Genomic DNA, 20201 nt, shown 5'->3' with positions numbered 1-20201 from the left:
TTATACAGGCATTTAACTTTTGAGAGCTTGTCTTTGCACCTTAATTATTCTTTTAATGTAGTTTTTTAATGCAATTAATTAATTAAATGTATACACACACACAGATTGTTGTAACATCTGATTAAAAGCATTTCTTGTACTATTTATATTTTCTGGAGAAATGGGAAAATGTGCAAGTGCTTATGTAGTATGTACCAAAGTGCTTTTTATAAGCATAGCCCATGTGTTTTATTTTCAATATGTATAGCAACAGAGAGGTAAAGAGTAGGTCTCAGTGTGGTTTCTTAAGTTCAGATCCACTAATTGATCCATGTGAATAACAACCTCTGATAAAGCCGTGGTACAAATACTGAAGTTTGAAACAGTGATCCCAAACAGACTGGCTGTGGAGCAAACACAAAACCAGAGAAACATTGCTGATGTAGCTCACTATGCATATAATAGGTAGTTTCCAGGAAAAAAAAGTTTGGTACTTAAAGGCAAAATCAAATGCCTAATAATTATTGCACCTGTGTCCAAAATACACAAAGTAACTCATGCACACAGTCTATGGCTGGGATTCTGGAATCTGATCTGTGCAGGCACACCCTTGCAGATCCTACATCTCATAATGACATACAATAGAACCTCGGAGTTATGAACACCAGAGTTACAAACTGACCAGTCAACCACACATCTCATTTGGAACTAGAAGTACATAATCAGACAGTAGCAGAGACCAAAAAAATAAAAATGCAAATAGAGTACAGTACTGTGTTACACATAAACCACTGAAAAACCAAAATGTTTTAAAAAAGAGACTTGACAGGATAAGGAAGCTCTTTCTGTGCTTGTTTCATTTAAATTGAGATGGTTAAAAGTAGCATTTTTCCTTGCACAGTAAAGTTTCAAAGCTGTATTAAGTTAATATGTAGTTGTAAAATTTGAAAGAACAGCCAAAATGTTTTGTTCAGTTATGAACAACCTCCATTCCTGAGGTCTTCATAACTCTGAGGTTCTACTGTATGTGCAAAAGCTTTCAGTCAATAGTTATACACACATACAGCTGTCACTCTATAAAGATAAATTCATGCAAGAGAACCTCCATTCAAAAATTAATTTATTGTTTTAGAATAAGTTTTTTGGTGGGTTTATTCTCCAACTAAAAGGACCAAACAGTTTAACACTACAAGGCTGTACTCCTCGATGTAATTGCAATCAGCACTTATAAGATCACTTTCAGCATAGGCGCCCAGGACTGAATAGGCTGGGAGACGGATCTTCTACATGAAGGTAAAAGTCTTTTTAAAATCTTTGATACAATAAATAAGGTGCCCAACAAGACACCATCTAAGACCACATTTTAACAATGCTTCTTAACATTAAAATGGATTATATGCTATCAACAAGAAAAGAGGAAGCTCACATGTTCTAGATGAACGTGCGCCTGGCTGGCAATGTTGTAAATTACATCTCTCACGTTTTTCTCTTGATTGGCTCTTATGAAATCTTCTTGGGAAACTCCATACTGAGAGTGAAAAGCAAAAAACAAAACACTCATTTCTGCTTAACAAGAGACAGTAGGAAAGCCAGAAGCCTGCCTGGCAGACAGACTACAATCAAAAATCTGTAAAACGTTTATGCATATTTTTGAAGTAGTCAGTAGGAAGCAAAGCTCAGTGAAGGAAAAGACAGGAAAGAGTTACTAACTCAGTCTTCGCATAAACTGACTCGCTGAATATTTTGTAGTAACTAGGGATAACTGAGCTAGAATTTAAATTCTGGTAATCTGCAATCAATTTCTTGCATGTCAAGTTAAAAAAAATCAGCTGAGGCTAAGCAAGGAAAGGGAAAAGTTATGGATTAACTAGAAATACAGCTGTTTAGTCCATGAAGAAAGGTATTGTCATAGGGCTGGTCTATACTACAAAATGGTTTGAACACTTATGGAGAATTGAATTAGATGACACAATGGTGACCATGACACTGTGGTTAATGCAGACTAAAGACAAGTTTTATTCAGCATCATGTCAGCTAACTTATTCACAAGGCTGATTGAACATGGTAAAATTTTATAGCGAAGACAAAGCCACACAGAGGATATGGATTCAAGAGCAATCTAGTGACTCTGATTAGCTGCCAAGATACCTCTTGCCTCTGCAGCACTCTCAGATTACTGGTTAAGGGGCAGATTACCTTTGCACCCATCTCCTACACCCACTGATGACTGAAAAGTTTCACAGTCACATGCATGGCTGTGATGGGAGGGACAAGTACAATTCTGTGTGCGTGTGTGTATGTGTACATGGGTATATGATATTAAGTTATACGGAAACAAAAAGGTATGAAAGTTGGAAGACCCTAATCAGCCTCCACCATGAGTTACTGTTTGGTATGGACGTATCAGCCATTTTATGCTTCTGTGCCGGTCACATAATACTGACCTAGCAGGAAAGCAAAACCAAAAGGTTATCAAATTTGGAGCTCTTCATTATTCTACACATAACAACCAAAACTTGCAAATCAAGGATATTAATTCACATTTAAATGATATTCATAGAAGACTAGTGCATGTGCCTTAAGCACTGCCACAATTAGATGGATTTATATAAGAGCAATAAGAATGATGTCATAATTTGAAAATGCAAACAAATTATAAATATTCAATGCCTATGCCTATAGATTTAGCCACAGACTCATTTGAACATTAATGGGAAACTTGTGTTTTAATCCTTGTGTCACTGACAATTACGTGTTAGCGTAAGGGCTGCTGAATTCCAGTGCCAGTTAGGTGTTTTCTCTCAAGTTGTATAACTATACCCCACATGCTATAGCAATGAGTGAGCAAATACTTATAGCTACTACTGAGTTTCACAGAAAAATCAAGAGTATGACCACAGCCCAGCAAAGAGAAGGCTAGGGAGCTCATTCTGAAACAAAGGGAACACTAGAAAATTTAGCACTGGGAGGAAGGAATGATTCCCATTCCATGCGTATTTCTGCACATGAAGAAAAATCCTAAAATGCTACTGAATTTAATAAAAAAAATTGCAGTGAGCTAGTACTAAAATAAATAAAAATCACTCTAAATCATACCTCCCAAAAGACACAAAGCAACACGACCAAGACAAGCCCTATCACTGAAAGAGCATGCTTGGGCTACTGCAAGCCACAGGAAGTGAACCTTCTACTAATAGCAACTAGGCTCTTTGACATTTACTTTCTGGTCTAACAGAAAATACTATATATCTAAAGCTGAGTGATGTAGTTACAGATACTATATTGTTTGTTCCCAGTCTATACTTTCTTACCAACATACAAATGTCCATAGGAAGAAAGACCTTTCGTCTTTTACTATGATATGGAGTTGCTCTTAAACAGGTGACAATGCCTTGTGCTTTCCCAATGTGACTGGCTGCATGGTCTGCATGGATATCCCGCACACCTGTATTTGCAGAAATAAAGGTTAAAAACCACATAACCAACCACAGAATAGCCTGAGTGTAACATATTAACAAGTCTAACGAGCAGAAACTACACGACTTTCGTATTACAGCTGTAAAGAATATATTTGCCTCAAACAGCATATGTTCACAGATTGTCCTTGAGACCTAATCTCAGAGGTGAAAGCTAGTCAACTATTGCAGCAGCCATTGGCTGAAGTGTGGTTTCTCAGAACGTTTATGGTTTACTCTTCAGGGAAGAGAAAGACTTTAGCTCACTTAGCAAAGTTACTTTGGCATTTACTCTCTTCAAATATTTGTATATTTATATTCCCAAGCCCCTCACTGGATGCTTAGTCAAAATATCCTTTTATTTTGATTTTCCCCATTCCCTTGATCCGATTCATGTTCTTTGCTATCACGTCACATTTGAAAATTATATTTAGTTCACTAATATAACTTGTCTAATTTAGGTATGCCTGTATTTTATGAAGTCACAGCTTCTTCTCTTAGCACATTTTCAATATTATTCTTTAATATTTATATTATGGCCTGTGATACAGCATGGCCAGAGGGCAGCAGGAGAGGGTTAGAAGGGAGCCTTATTCTCTGTAAGAGGAAGAAAGTTTGCTATAGATTAACTAGAGCACCTAACGCCAATTAGAGTACCAGCAGTCAGTCACATGATAAAAACTCCTGCTTCAATCAGACAGTGTGGGAGTTGGAGCAGAAAAGATTGGTGTTGGAGCAGAGAACAGTTTGAAGGGAAGCAGAGGACAGTTTGGAGAAGTGCTGTGGTAGGCTAAGAAGTCCTAGACCCTAGGTGAGGGGCACCTGGCTTGTGCAGAGGGAGGGCAGGAAGCCCCCCACAAGCTGAAGGGCAGGAGAGGGAAGTAGCCCAGGGGAAGGAACTGTCAGTTCAAGTGGTTCACTATCATCCTCAGGGCCCCTGGGCTGGGACTTTGAGTAGACGGTGGGCCCAGGTCCCTCCCTCTCCACTCCCCTCCTCAACGACACTAGTGGGGCAATTAATATTCCAATTTACGGGCAAGAAATGGCACCCTGAACCACCCCCAAAGAAGAGAAAGCGCAAGACCCATCATAATAGTGCCAGCAATTTGCCACAGGCCATATCTACACATTTGGGCCTGGACTATGGTACCGTAGCACAAAGAGATATGGCTAAGATTTTTAGGTTGTTTTTTTTTTTAAGTCCATCTAAAACATCAGAGCTGGTGAGGAAAAAAGTAAGCTCTGAGACAGACATGGTAGGCATAACATTCTCCAGAGTTGGTTCTATCGAATTAAAAGATGCAAGTCAGACCGTCAAAGAGATTTTCCTCCAAAGCATGGAGGCAGATGATTACTATCAACATTAGAAGTATAGAGTCTGACAGTCCAGGGTTCAAGAACCATGTGGTAAGTTCTCACCCTACTGTTTTCTCTTACACAAGGGCCCATTGCATTAGGCAATATGCAGACAGAGTTAGACATTGTCCCTACACTCTCCACTCCTTTTCCCTTTCTAAATGAATACAGCTACTAGTCTGTATATAATTAGCCCATTTTTTTAGGGTTTAATTGGTTGTTTTTGTTTTACTTAGTATGTGATTACGTTTTTTTTGTTACATAACTGCACTCAAAAACAAAACAATGTAAAACTTCAGAGCCTACAAGTCCATGCAGTCCTGCTTCTTGTTTACCCAATCGATCAGACAAACAAGTTTGTTTACATTTGCAGGAGATAACGCTGCCTGCTTCTTGTTTACAATGTCACCTAAAAGTGAGAATAGGCATTCACATGGCACTGTTGCAGCTGCCATTGCAAGGTATTTACGTGCCAGATGCGTTAAAGATTCATATGTCCCTTCATGCTTCAACCACCATTCCAGAGGACATGTTTCCATACTGACGACGGATTCTGCTCGATAACAATCCACAGCAGTACGGACCAACGCATGTTCATTTTCATTATCAGAGTCAGATGCCACCAGAACAAGGTTGATTTTACTTTTTGGTGGTTTGGATCCTGTAGTTTCCGCATTGGAGTGTTGCTCTTTTAAGACTTCTGCAAGCATGCTCCACACCTCGTCCCTCTCACTTTTTGGAAGGCACTTCAGATACTTAAACCTAGGGTTGAGTGTTGTAGCTATCTTTACAAATCTCACGTTGGTACCTTCTTTGCATTTTGTCAGATCTGCAGTGAAAGTGTTCTTAAAACAACCAACCTGTGCTGGGTCATCATCCAAGACTGCTATAACATGAAATATATGGCAAAATGCGAGTAAAACAGAGCAAGGGACATAAAGTTCAGCCACAAATTTAATTTACATTTTTTTTTTTTAACGGGCGTCATCAGCCTGGAAGTATGTCCTCTGGAATGGTGGCCGAAGCATGAAGGCGCATACGAATGTTTAGCATATCTGGCACATAAATACCTTGCAATGCCAGCTACAGAAGTGCCATGCAAATACCTGTTCTCATTTTCTGGTGACACTGTAAATAAGAAGAGAGCAGCATTATTTCCTGCAAATGTAAACAAACATGTTTGTCTTACTGATTGGGTGAACAAGAAGTAGGACTGAGTGGACTTCTAGACTCTGAAGTTTTACATTGTTTTGTTTTTGAGTGCAGTTATGTAACAAAAAATTGCAATTTATAAATTGCACTTTCATGAAAAAGATACTGCACTACAGTACTTGTATGAGGTAAATTAAAAAATACTATTTCTTCTGTTTATCATTTTTACAGTACAAATATTTGTAATAAAAATAATGTACACTGATTTCAATTACAACACAGAATACAATATATATGAAAATGTAGAAAAACATCCAACTTATTTAATAAATTTCAGTTGGTATTCTATTGTTTAACAGTACAATTAAAACTGCGATTAATCATAATTAATTTTAATCAATTAATTTTGAGTTAATCATGTGAGTTAATTGACAGCCCTTAATTTTATAGATTTAAAAGTTGGATTTTCGGAAGTGCTGAGCGCTTACCTATTCTTCTCCCATTAAAGTCAGTGGAAGCTTTACTGCTGACTTCCATGGGAGCAGAATTAGCTCAACCATCAGCACTTTTGAAAATCCTCCCCATTAATAAATATAGTAGCAGTACTGATACATTCTCCATAAAACCCTAAATAATTAAAAAAAGAAAAAAGAGCACATACCCAATATTTCCAAGGTGAGATACAAGAGAGCGCTATGAGTGTTGTCAGCATATGTTTCAAGTTCCTGGATGTTGCGATATGCTCGGTCATCCAAATTTTTCTCCTGTAGTTTGAGCACAGAATATGAATATATATGAGTCTGTATTCCAACATGAACATGGGTTTTTTTTTGTGCAAACTGATCACTATGAGCAGATCTACATAATCCTTCATTAGGGTATAGTAGACAAAGTAACTCACATTCGGGGATGGGGAGGAATCACGTGTGTCTGTATGAATATAACCATATACACATTAAGGAGTACATTTAAAAACATCTCCAGCAATATAAAATAATATGTATGTGTAAGGGCAACCAGCTAAGGTTGTTGAAGGAACCACAACTGTTATGGATTTAAATTCTCTCTTGCAATATTGCATTATCACTAAATCAACTGATGCTTGTTTACTTTACAAATGCTTTGCCAGTATAGCTATACTGACAGAGTTCCCTGCCATAGATACAGCGTATACCAACAGGAGTTTTTTGCTGGCAAGAACACTGCCACCACCCCAAATGACATTAGCTATGCTAGAGAGACAAGATGGGTGAGGCAGTATCTTTTACTAGACCAATTTCTGTTGCTGAAAGAGACAAGCTCTAATATCCTGAGACTGACATGACTACAACACTGAATATTAACTATGCTGATGGAAATACACTGTCAGCATATGTACATCTATACTGGGATTTTTTACGGCATAATTATGTCAGCTAGGAGGTGTGGTTTTTTCACACCTGACCAATACAGCTATGCCAACAACTTTGTAGTGCAGACCTGGCCTTGGAGTCTTCATGCCATGCTACTGCAGACTCACACCCTTAGTTCTGATGAAGGTACTGTACAGTATGTTCACACTAACTGCCTATTCTATTCCATTGTCAGTGAATGAGGCTTATATCTCAGAGAAAGAAAATTACAGGTATCAGAATATGTTCTTCTAGTGTGTGCTTTTTAAAAGCACTTTTAAGCTACTGAGTATACTTGGCTGTCTCATGCAAATGCTGCCAGAAACAGAACATCCACTCACTATGATAGGAAGGCTGGTCTTGTGGATAAAATATACAGGCCTGAGAGTCAAGAGACCTGGATGGTCTATGCTATAGATACCTTGTGTGTGCTTGGGCGAGTGACTGGACTTCGAAGTCCCTTAGTTTCAATGCAGAATGTGCATATTAACATTTATCTACCTCATGCTGATGTGGTGATGTTAAAGTAATTAAATGTTTATAAATGCTCTGATAGGAAGTATGATCCAGGAGACTGGAGACCCAGATTCAATAGCCTTCTTCACCACAGGTTCCCATGTTACCTTCAGTAAGTCCCTTAACTTCTGTACAATGGGGATATTAACATTTCCCTACCTCACAGGGGTGTTGTGAGGATAAATACATTAGAGACTGAGGCATTCAGACAACTAAGGTAATCAGGGCCATATTAGTACCTTAGAGATATATAGATCTTGTAGGGAAGGCAATATAAAAGTGCATGTTATCATAAATGGCATTTGTTTGAGTTTTTAAGCTCATAACTCATCTTGATATGAGGCAATATAGAAATATTTTAAAGTAATTTCTAATAGCCAAACAGACAAGGTCACAGAATGCTGTCAAGAGATTCAGATGATGTAAATGGATAGGAATAGGATGGCATGAAAAGGCAGTCTGAGAAAGTTTTTCACTTTGACTTCTTATAAATTGCAGAGCACTGCATCTTTTAGAAATGGGAATTGACCGGAAGCCAGCTGTGTGTGAGAGCTAATTGTCTCTGATCTCTTGAAGGTAAACTCACCTCTGTGTAGAGGGCCAGCCCAAGGTCTAAGCACCACATAAGCCCACAGACCCCTAGACCCTCCAGTCAGCAGTGAGGCAAATTTGCAGGGTGGCATTCGGAGGCTTGTGCTGATATTGCGAAAGTGAGGGCATTAGTTTTCAGAGCTGACAATCTGCATGAAAACTCATGAAAACTGCAGTTTTTTAAAGCAAAAAATTTGAAGTTTTATCCTCTCCACCATGGCCACAAAGATAATAGAGAATATGAAATGGAATCTCAAGAAGTGGAGTTTTAAAGCAAGGGAGAAATTTTTAAAAACTACCAAGGGCCAGTATATTGGACACTCCTGTTCAAAAAAGAGAATACAACCATACAGAAACAGAAAGATGAGCTCTAAGTTTGGGTTAGGTACGCATGATTCAAAAAGTCAAAAATGAGAGGAAAAATTAAAATGCATACAATAGATTAAATTACTTACTCTTTCATCAATAATTTTCAGAAGCCACCTTTTAGTCAAGTTATGTTTCTTGATAGCCTGGAAATGAACAAAGAAAAGCCATGTTACAGTTTAGAAAAAAGAAAAATTTGGAAAATTATTGAAAGCAGGGTATGATCAAGGCTCTAATTTTTTAATGACCTTTTTGTTATTAAAAGTAAGATTTGACTTGCTCTGCAGCTGGGTTAAATCAAAATGGAAGAATAAAATGTGTGTAAAAAAGAAATTAAGTACAAAACTTTTCAACTGATCTCTCTTTACTACTGCTACAGAAAAAACAGAATCTTGTGCCTCAAGCCAACATGTAAGTGAAGGAGAAATTTAAAAAAATATTTTCTTTAAAATGTAATTTAAGTCTACACATTCATTCCATTACTGAGTCATTATATTACAACTTTCCACAAAATATTTGCAGATCATGTTGTTCACTTCCCAAATGCTTTTTCAAGAGAACAATAATTAGTATGAGTATATAAGTTATGTCAACAGATACTGTTTATACATAACATTCTAATATACATGAGTATTTTATATATATATTAATTATAATTATTTAATTATAGAAAACTGATAATCCTCTACCATCTCCTGTTTAGCCACTCATCTCTGTCAAACTCTTGCCCTCCTTCCACAGCTGCTCCATTCTATTCCAGTTTTTTCAATCTTATTATTTACAATAATTCCCTCAAAATCACCTTCAGTTTTGCAGCCAGTATGTCCTGTTGGAGTATAATAAATCTGACGTGATTAACTGTTTATGATAGAAGTTTGGGAGCAGTCTGTTCTCAGAATCAAGGCTTTCTATAGATCATTATCTGCCTCTTTACATCTAATTTAAACCCTAAATAACTATTTTTAAAGATATTTAAAAAAAATGTTGCAAAGATACATCTTTCTAATGATTTCAGTAGACTTTAAATTAGGCCTTAGATGCCCAACTGGTTTCCCAGTTTGTCAGCACTAACTGTCTGGTAAGTGCACTGGCTGCAATAGTGCCATAGTGGTCAAGAAGCAGCAAGTTGAGTTCTGTTAAATTACAGACACTATGGCCCAAATTGTCAATAATTACTTCTAATTTTGGGTGCATAACTTCAAACATATAGGTCCTGACTGAAGTTCTGAACACTGACAACTCCCATTGAAATGTGTTTAGAATTAGGCTCTCAGTGTCTCAACTGGCGTTCAAGATGGAGTTAGAGGTCACTTTTGAAAAGATAGCCCACACGTACCTTGTAATTTCATACACAATCTGATGAGTTTCCTGATAAAATACAAAACATTTTCAAAGATCAGAGTTTTCAAGCATGGGTGTCTAAACTTCAGTGCCTAAATCCATATTTTAAAATCAACGGGAGCTGCAAGCGTTCAGCACCTCTGAAAATCAGGCTAGTTTCATTAGGTGCCTTCATATGAATTTGTTCACCAAACTTTGGGAACCAAGTTCGAAAATGATGGCCATATTGCATATAAAATATTTGGGAATAGGTATTTAATACATACTAAACTGATAACTGATGTGTAAAACTGCAACTGTTCCCCATGCAAACCTAGTAATGAAAATATAGTATGCAATGTTTTTGATAGAAGAAACATTAACTAAAGAAGCTCTATGAATTGGGCTATGAGAGAGGTCGGCAGGTTATCCATGAATTTGGACTGTTTTTTCAAGTTATTTTTTACAGGAATTGTTTTTTATTTTTATAACAACCTGTCCTTTTTTGGACAGCTTCTCTCTGCAAAGACTGAAATGACCATACAGGATCATTCTGGGTGTGTCCAGCGGCACAAGAAATAAAATCACAACTCCGGGAACCAATATGAGTGCACCGTTATGAGGTAATCCAAGGAGATTGCTAGTTTCCCTCAGTGTTCTCTTTGCCCAGCAAAGCTGATTGAACATCCAAGAAATGCTTTTAAGCTTTTTGAACTATTTCTCACAAGCTCATTTGGCAAGTGATTCTGTTTAAAGGGCCTGACAGAGAAGCCAGCTGTGAGAGCAACCCTTGTTGCAGAAATGGATCTATTCATCTCCTCCCATTACAAGATTGGGTTGCTCCCTGAAAAGAGGGTATATGACCAGCAGGTCTAACTATCTCAAAATTTGACATTTTATTCAGATGCTCATCCACATGATGTTTTCTACAATTACCCTTTGGGAAGAAACCATTGTTATTCATTCAAGAAGGCTCCAATGAGGAGAGCTGGGAAGAACATGTTTAGACATACCCCAAGCCAGAGTATGCTGAATCTATTAGATCCAGACAAGAGACAACCACATAGGAGGGGATCTTTGGAATGGAAAAAGAGGAACCGAAGACCAAATCCATTCCTGGAAGCACAGACAAAGACACCATTACAGGGAGTTTTCATATTTTTTCTGCACTTTCGACACAGATAGAGGCACACAACGCTTTAGATGGAGGGTCTAAGATGTTAGTCTGCGGTCCTAAGGCAGTGACTTATATTGTAAAGCAACATATTGGGGTCTATTTATTCCCATGTTAAGTACAGGCAATCATCAGTTATCTGGTGCAGTGGGAGTTCTAACTAGAGTGAACAGGTTTGGTCAGTTGATCATTTTGTCCCCAACCATGGCCAGCAGAGATGCTAGATTGTAGACATGCTTGAGTTTGTTGTTCTGGAACTTCCATGAACTTAAACAGAGGTGTCTTGAAGCAAATATTTCAAAAGTTGGCAGGTACATAGAATCCCTGTAACTCAGCATCCAAATCAGGACTTGCATTTTGTGAAAGTTTTTTTTAAAAAATGACCAACTGTCAGCTATGCAGTTTTCTAGGGAGTCAAAGTGCAATGGAATACAAAATAGTGTGCATTATAGTTTTAACTGTGAGGGTGTGGACCTTCTATTGTGTATCTTTCTTTATATGGTCTCCTTTCTGGCTTTAGCTTCTGATCACACTAATTTCGGTCTTCTTTTAGTTCTTAAACCTTTGGAAAAGGCTAGCACAGGCTCAGGAAAGTTTACTTAAACACTTTAATTGGTACTGATTTACAATTGTCACTCTAATGATTTTGTCCCTTCACCTGGTTAGAAGGCAAATTCTCTGATTAAGATAGTTCTGACCAGTTGCTACATTTTTCTGGTAACTTCTCCCTAGATATCAGCTTCATGACTGTCCATCTCTCCCTTTTTTGCTTCAGGTTGCTCTTAGTATAACACATACAACATATCATACAATATCTGTATAACACAAAATACAGTTAGTATGCAGTATAGCACATGCAAAACAACAAAACATTTTCCGCTAGTAAAAGAATAATTGTAAGTCAATTTTAAGACAGGAAAGATATTTTACCTTCCACAGTTCTACAGCAACTGGCTGATGTGGTGGGTTATCACAGTATATATCTTCCACAGTTTTCCTCCAAAACTGCATTCGCATCAAACCTATGGTCTTCTGTGTTATGGAGTCTTTAATCTGGAAAGAATATATGTAAGAGTGAAATTTACAGTCTAAGGGAGGCATTTAGTTTACGACACTTAGAGAGCATAACTAAGTATCATCTTTCCTGAATTATTTTTCTGATCACATGCCATCAATATGCATCTTTCACAAGTAAGACATGCATCTGACGAAGTGGGTATTCACCCACGAAAGCTCATGCTCCAAAACGTCTGTTAGTCTATAAGGTGCCACAGGATTCTTTGCTGCTTTTACAGATCCAGACTAACACGGCTACCCCTCTGATAAGTAAGACCATGTCTACACCCTCAGCTAAATTGGCACTGCTGCGATCAATGCAGTGGTGTTGATTTAGCGGGTCTGGTGAAGACATGTTAAATTGATGGCAGAGTGCTCTCCCATCAAGTCTCTACTCCACCTCCCTGAGAAGCGGAAGCTATGGCCACAGTAGAGCATCTCCTGTCAACATAGCTCAGTGCAGACACTGCTGTAAGTTGACCTAAAGTTATGTTGACTTCAGTTACATAACTAAGTAGCATAACTTAGATCGACTGACTTACAGTGGTAGTGTAGACCAACTCGGTCATTTGAGGACTCACCTAGGAAGTGGGAGACCTAGGATCTAGTCTCCCTAATCCATTGACTTTGTTTAGTCAGAGTGCAACAACTTCAACATAAAAGACTGAGGGAGCCCCACATCAGAATATCCCATAACCCAATGGTTAGAGCACTCACTTAAAAGGAGTCACATCAATATTCAAATCCTTTCTTCCCCTCAGGTAGAGGAGAGACTTGAACAAGGGGTCTCCCATATCCCAGGTGAGTATCCAAACCACTGGGCTAAAAGTTGAGAGAAGCCCTCTTCCTCCTCTGTGGATTTTTGCTAACACTGCAGGCACCTACTGCAAACAGAGAGTTTGCAGCTGAGAATCCCAAGACAACATGGACACCTCCCTGCAGCCCAGACTTAGGTGCCTCTCTCCAAGACAAGGGTGAATTGTAGCACACACCCCTCTTATTGCATGACTAGCTTAGGTAGCTCCCTGCCCAGCATGATGGCTTTTGTGAATCACAGTTGAAGGTGTCTCTCCCCATTAATTGTATAGGAGGTTAGGAACTTAACTCAGGACAGGTCTACACTATAAATTTACAGCAGCACAGTAGCTACGAGCAGTAGCTGTGCCACTGTAGAGCTTCTGGTGAAGATGCTCTAATGGGAGAGGTCTCTCTTGTTGGCTTTATATCTCTACCACCACAAAAGGTGGTAGCTATGTCGGCGGGAGAAGCTCTCCCGCCAACATAGCACTGTCTGCACTGGCACTTACATCAGTATAACTGTGTCACTCAGGGGTGTGGATTATTCACACCCCTGAGCGAGCTAGCTACACCAAAGTAATTATGTAGTGTAAACCAGGAGTCAGGCTTTGTGAATCACAGGGATTTTCTAGGTGCCTAAAAGTTAGAAGTTATGACACTCAGCCTCACAACACCTAATTTCTTAGGCCACAGTCTTAGGCCACTGCCCAAAGAGATTACAATCTAAAACAGTGAGCAACATACCAAAGGAGTAGGAGAAGGAGAAAATAAAATACATGTAATTTTTATACATATACACACACGTACTTTTTTCTTTTTTTAACATGACTTCAAAAGGAAGGCACTAAAGACACTGAGGGCCTGCAGGAGTGAGTCAGATTTTTACTACTATCGGGATTTCAACAGCTGCAAGAAAACAAGTCAGATAGTGACATATCTATCATCAAGAAAACTGCCAGCAGAGCTTGGATTCCAGTGTTCAATTGTTTGTGATGATGTACAAAGCAGAATGTTAAATTATTTGCAGTTTGGATACCTTAGCACAGGGGTCGGCAACCTTTCAGAAGTGGTGTGCCGAGTCTTCATTTATTCACTCTAATTTAAGGTTTCGTGTGCCAGTAATACATTTTAACGTTTTAGAAGGTCTCTTTCTATAAGTCTATAATATATAACTAAACTATTGTTGTATGTAAAGTAAATGAGGTTTTTTAAATGTTTAAGATGCTTCATTTAAAATTAAATTAAAATACAGAGCCCCCCAGACCAGTGGCCAGGACCTGGGCAGTGTGAGTGCCACTGAAAATCAGCTAGCGTGCTGCCTTCGGCACACCTGCCATAGGTTGCCTACCCCTGCCTTAGCATCTTGCAGGTTTGGGCAGTAAGTGCCTTGTCAGCGATGCTGAGTTTTTCAGCTCCCCAAAGCAATGTACAGGCTCAGCATCTCACAGGCACAAGCCCCTAATAATTAAAAGCTTGATTTTCAAAGGTGCTGAGCAACTGCAGCTTACCCGTGAATTAACAGGAGCTGTGGGCACTCAGCTTCTTTCAGAAATATGGCCATATATATCCCGAATGAAATAACACATGTTGGGTGAAATTCTAGCCCCACTGAAATCAATAGCAAAACTTGGGGAGGGGGAAATAATCAGGGCAGGATTTCACCCCACGAACATAGCATACTAAATGAACAATTTTATTCTTTAAACATTTTGCCAAGTTATTCAGGTATTTTATTAAAAAAAAATTCTGACAGTTAACTTAAAAGTTTCAACTGGCGCTCCTTCAGTTCACCAAGATATGCAATAATTAAGATTTTTCATCAATCATGCCTGTGTAAAAACCAGCTTTTCTTCAGTCGTGCAATTTTCCAATAATAAGTCTATAACTATTTTATTTATGACTCTAGACTAGCTGTTCACAGGAAGGGCCAATACCTCTGACAGAAACAAAACTGTGTCTAATATTCCACAGTGAAGATCAAACACTTTGCCCATATCTTCCTGTAAATTATAAAAGATTACTTTCATGTACATTTCACATTAGTCACTTGCTTTACCTATCACAAAAAAAAAAAATCACATATACCACCTTCAGTCCAACTAAATTACTATGAATTTTTTAAACATTGCTACTAGATAATATTTTAATATGCATTACTTGGCAATTAAAATACTAAACTGCAGCAAGCTATTGCATACTAATGTAATTCTTGTTTTCGTGATGAGTATTTGTTTTACTGCTCTTGAGATTTTCTTGTACTTTTTAATCACAGATATAAAATATATTTTTTAAGATTCAGCATTGCACTACTGCAACCCAAAGACAAGCAACTATTTCAAATATTCTTCTGAAGGCACATGTATTAGGAGACTGGGCTGAACCACAAAATCCAGATCAGAATCTGGATTTCAAACACACAAAGTTCAGGTCCTGGACCAGTTTCACCTCAGAGGAATCCACCCCAGGGGATCACAGGCAGTGTTCCCACTGCTAGGGAGGGCAGCTTTAAATTCTGCCAGGAGTTTGCCAAGAGTCCTGACAACAGAGGCTGAACAGGATTATGTTTAATCAGCACATCCCCTGGGCTGTTCCAGACAGGCCTTTCTTGCAAGCATCAACTTTTATGGTTGCACTGACAGTTTGCGGGTCACTGTGGTGGGGCAGATCTCCACCCCAGTCAGGAAGGAGTTAAAGAGCTCCTCCGGGCAAAATTAGCCGTAACACAGCAGCACACTTGTGAGGCTTGTCAAACCTGCAGATAAGCAGGTCCTTAAAAGGGAGGATTATGCTTGCTCAGTGTAGGGGGCACTCTGAAGGTGTTCCCTGGCACCCTGCAATAGGGGTTGCTGACCAGGAAATGGATTGAGAGCCTTGGCTGCCCAAGCCCTCTCAGGAAAGAGAAGGGCGGGTACTTTTTTTTTTTTTTTTTTTCTCCTTGGCTTCCTGAAGGCCTAGGGCTCTGCTTTTTGAGGGCTGTGGAAGCATACTGACTTTTTGTTTGGACTACTTTAACTCCTCCCACCAGAGGGCAGATGCCCTGAACAGTACAGCTGAAGGGCTTTGCACCAGAGACAGGAGCACTGCCCACCCTCTGCCCTAGGGGACATTAGAGAGATATAGCCTACTACAGCCATATAGCAGAGAGAAGATGTAATCACATTGTGTTTTTTTTTAATCTGCAATCTTCCCTCCTGAAAGTCTGCCAAATCTCTGCCAGCATAGACCTAGAAATGAATCTGCCCTCAAGATTTTTGATTTGATCCTTTACTGATACGAGTCAGCTGCACAATTCAGATCCAGGTTTAGATTCCAAGCCCCCTCAGTTTCTACAGGTGTTTAGATCTGGGGTTTTGTGGTGGACCATCTGTTTATCATCCTTTGAAACACAAAACTTTAATCTCAGCATAGAACACTTCTTTACAGTTCAACCTGGAGTCTTGAAATGATTGTTTTAGTTCAGTATTTCACAAATACATATTAATACCTGCCTGGGCCAGTTCAACGTTGAAGGCTCTCAGTGCAAAAGCAGAGGTGCGGGATTCTGCAGGCAACAATAGAGAACACAGAAACCCTTCATAGTCACGTTTCCTATATATGACAAACAAAAAGAGATTATACATTTTATTTATAAGCATTCTACTGGTCAGCACTGAACTTACTTCCAACAGGAGTGAACTGTGAGCTCGACTAGTAACTCTGACCAAAGCAAAAACAGATGTTTTTATTTTAAACAGTTAAAAGAACGGATTTCCATTCACTCTCCCTGGGAAGTAATCTGAACACTCTGTGCACCAGCAGGAGCAGCTGCACTTGCACCTTTTAGAATCAGGCTTTAAGAGATTTGCCCAAAGTCACAAAGGAAGTCTGTGGCAAAACTGCAATTACAGTCCAGATCTACTGACTTCCAGTCTTGTGTTCTAATGAAACCATGCTTACAGAGATATTAGTGTTTTATTATAAAACACAACACTCTTTGGAGCTTGGCAGAGAACTGTTTGTTTAACCAGTGAAGTTTCTGGGTATGTCTACTTCTGGAGCTGGGGGTGTGATTCCTAGCTTGAGAAGACATATCCACATTAGCTCTGACAAAACTAACAGCTAAACATATAATATAGCTGCAGTAGTGCGAGCCATTAGATGGGCTACCCATCCCAAGTAAATGCTTAGGGTCTTGGATGGGCATGTACTCAAGGCAGCTAGCTTCTCCGGCCACTTATGCTTCCATAGGTACACTCTATTTTTAGTGTGTAGGCTCACTGAGCACTAATGCAAATATGTCTCTCTGAACTATGAATCAAACTCTTTGCTCCAAGTGTAGATATGTCCTTTTGTTTGTTTGCAATTCCAATCACAGCATAAAGTTTACAACTGTGACATCCTGCTGATCTAAACTGATATACACTCCTTTGGCCACTTGGGAGTGCCATTAAATTAAAAACAACTGCAGCACACAAAACCATGCCATAAAATGCAGAGTTTTATCCAACTATTCTTATTGCAAGCAGAATTCAAAACTGTCTATATAGTTATGGTGCCTGTTTTTTCCACCCCTTGCATAAATAGGGTGAAACTTTGCACTCAAGGTTCAGCCCCTAACTTCAAGAGGCAAACATCTGGGCACACATTTACTCAATTTCATGAGAACTGTTGATCCTCTTCCACCCCATTTTAGTTATGTTTGTTTCATAGATGAGGTAAAAATAAAAAATAAGTGGGCAAGTTTTAACTATTTAATTATGAGTGTCAAGGCAAAAAGAAAACTAGATTTGCAGACAAGTACTTTGTGGAGGTAAAAACAGTAACTGGAAATCTACTGTGAATTTTCAGAACAAATCCCTGAAAGTACTTTGGGTGACCTTGGGCAACTACTTTCTAAACCACTGAGGTCAATGGAAAGACACCCTTCGATTTCACAGAAAGATCATGCATCTGATGAAGTAGGTATTCACCCACGAAAACTTATGCTCCAATAAGTCTGTTAGTCTATAAGGTGCTACAGGACTCCTTGTTCCTTTTTACAGATCCAGGCTAACACGGCTACCCCTCTGATATCTACTCCTCAATAGGCTTAGGAGCAGGTCCTTGAAGGGCACTTTCATAATTAATTACAGACCAATCAAATGTTTCTTTAAAATTGTCTTAACTAAGGAATACCATCACTTTGAAACCTAGTCATTCTTTAAAAATGAGTTACAAAAGTATCCAGTATTACACCTGCCCCTTCAATATTGGTAGTTGTACAATGACATTTCCCTATTTTGCAAGTTATTCTCTCTCCTGTTAGTATGTGAAAACCGCTACTCAAACAACAGAGGAAACTGACCGAGTACATAGAGGAAAACAATGAAACTAATGATACAAAGTCCCCCCACTCCCTGTTTAGAGAGGAACTTTTTCCTCCCTGTAATAAATTTCAGCTATAGTAAGCTTAGGTGTAGCTTGTAACAACAAGGAAGCAAAGAATGTTCAGACAGAAGTGTGTTTTTATGCTGATGGTGTGTCCCTTTAAACATCTCACTATAGCCATGAACACTTTCAGTGAATTTCAGTGAAACTGATTAGTCTTCATTTTAAAGTTCTCCATGCTTTAAATCCAATTTTACCTCCACTCTCCTCAACCACGAGGGTAAAACTCCCCCCAAGGGGATACATTTTAAGACTTACATTGCTTGTGTAACTTCAGCTCCCCCAAAATGAGGATTAATTTTAAAGGTAATTTGCAACAACTACAAAGTAAATTAGGGTCACGCCTTTTATTGCTTTTTTAGTATGTTACAGCCCTCCTCCCCCACGGGGCTGCGGCTCACTGGGAGGACAGGGGTTACAGACTCCCCCCCACGGGGCTCAGAGTGGGGGCGGGGGTTACAGCCCCTCCCCCACGCGGCTGGGACTCACTGGGAGAACATGGGTTACAGCCCCCCCCCCACGGGTCTCAGGGTGGGCGTTACAGGCCAGACCCTCCCTCGGGGCTGGGGCTCAGGGTGGAGGGATTACAGCCCCTCCCGGGGCTGGAGCGCAGAGCGGGGACGGGGTTACATCCCTGCGCCCGCCCCACACCGGACTCACCGCAGCAGCTCGGCGCAGTACTGCACCTCCCCTCGGGGGCCGGGCTGGCTGGAAGCCGGGGCCGCGCTCCTTCCCCAGACCGCCGGCCGCACGAGCCGCCCACGGGCGCTTGGCCCCAGCAGCTGCCGAGAACAGGGCCCGTAGCGAGCCCCGCAGCTCAGTGCCATGGCGGCCGCCATACTGCCTGGCGCACCGCCCCTCCTGTCAATCACCCACTGCCGGCCTCCGCCGGGTCTCTAGTGCCCTAGTGTAAAAAACTGCTTCTGCTGTGATTTGCTCCGGTAGCAGTTACTGATACAAGGTTGGCAACAAAATGGCAAATGAAATTTAATGTGGATAAATGTAAAGTAATGCATATTGGAAAAAATAACCCCAGCTATACATACAATATGATGGGGGCTAATTTAGCTACAGTGAGTCAGAAAAAAGATCTTGGAGTCATTGTGGACAGTTCTCTGAAGATGTCCACGCAGTGTGCAGAGGCGGTCAAAAAAGCAAACAGGATGTTGGGAATCATTACAAAAGGGATAGAGAATAAGACTGAGAATATATTATTGCCCTTATATAAATCCATGGTACGCCCACATCTTGAATACTGTGTACAGATATAGTCTCCTCATCTCAAAAAAGATATTCTAGCACTAGAAAAGGTTCAGAAAAAGGCAACTAAAATGATTAGGGGTTTGGAGAGGGTCCCATATGAGGAAAGATTAAAGAGGCTAGGTCTCTTCAGCTTGGAAAAGAGGAGACTAAGGGGTGATATGATAGAGCAGGCCTGCACAACATACGGCCGTGGGGAGCCCAGAGCCTTTTAAATCCCAGCTGCGGCCGGGAATCAAAGGGCTCTGGGCTGCCCGTAGAGATTCCCAGCCGTGGCTGAGATTTAAAGGGCTCAGGGCTCCCCGCGGCTGCGGGCAGCCCAGAGCCCTTTGAATCCCGGCCTGCAGACGCTGATTGCCCCCTCCCCGGACCCTTGCCCCA

General features: G+C 40.0%; 1 protein-coding gene across 2 annotated transcripts in view; it reads right to left on the bottom strand.

Annotated features, from left to right (window-relative positions):
• NDUFAF6 (NADH:ubiquinone oxidoreductase complex assembly factor 6) overlaps positions 1-19437 on the bottom strand; it is a 31106-nt gene extending 11669 nt beyond the window's left edge. Inside the window, exons 1-7 of one of the 2 annotated variants that reach the window (XM_030553515.1) lie at positions 19221-19437; positions 16643-16742; positions 12231-12353; positions 8896-8952; positions 6604-6706; positions 3291-3424; positions 1406-1507 (exon numbers count right to left, since the gene is read on the bottom strand). In XM_030553515.1, the coding sequence (XP_030409375.1) occupies positions 1406-1507; positions 3291-3424; positions 6604-6706; positions 8896-8952; positions 12231-12353; positions 16643-16742; positions 19221-19399 (798 nt within the window). In that variant the 5' untranslated portion in view covers positions 19400-19437. Of the gene's footprint in view, positions 1-1405; positions 1508-3290; positions 3425-6603; positions 6707-8895; positions 8953-12230; positions 12354-16638; positions 16743-19220 lie in introns of those variants that run through there. The other variant, XM_030553516.1, reaches the window with a different exon arrangement.
• Positions 19438-20201: the final 764 nt, after the last annotated feature.

This window comes from Gopherus evgoodei, chromosome 2 (genome assembly GCF_007399415.2).
Source record: "Gopherus evgoodei ecotype Sinaloan lineage chromosome 2, rGopEvg1_v1.p, whole genome shotgun sequence".
Lineage (NCBI taxonomy): Eukaryota > Metazoa > Chordata > Testudines > Testudinidae > Gopherus > Gopherus evgoodei.
This window is presented reverse-complemented; position numbering and strand designations above follow the sequence as displayed.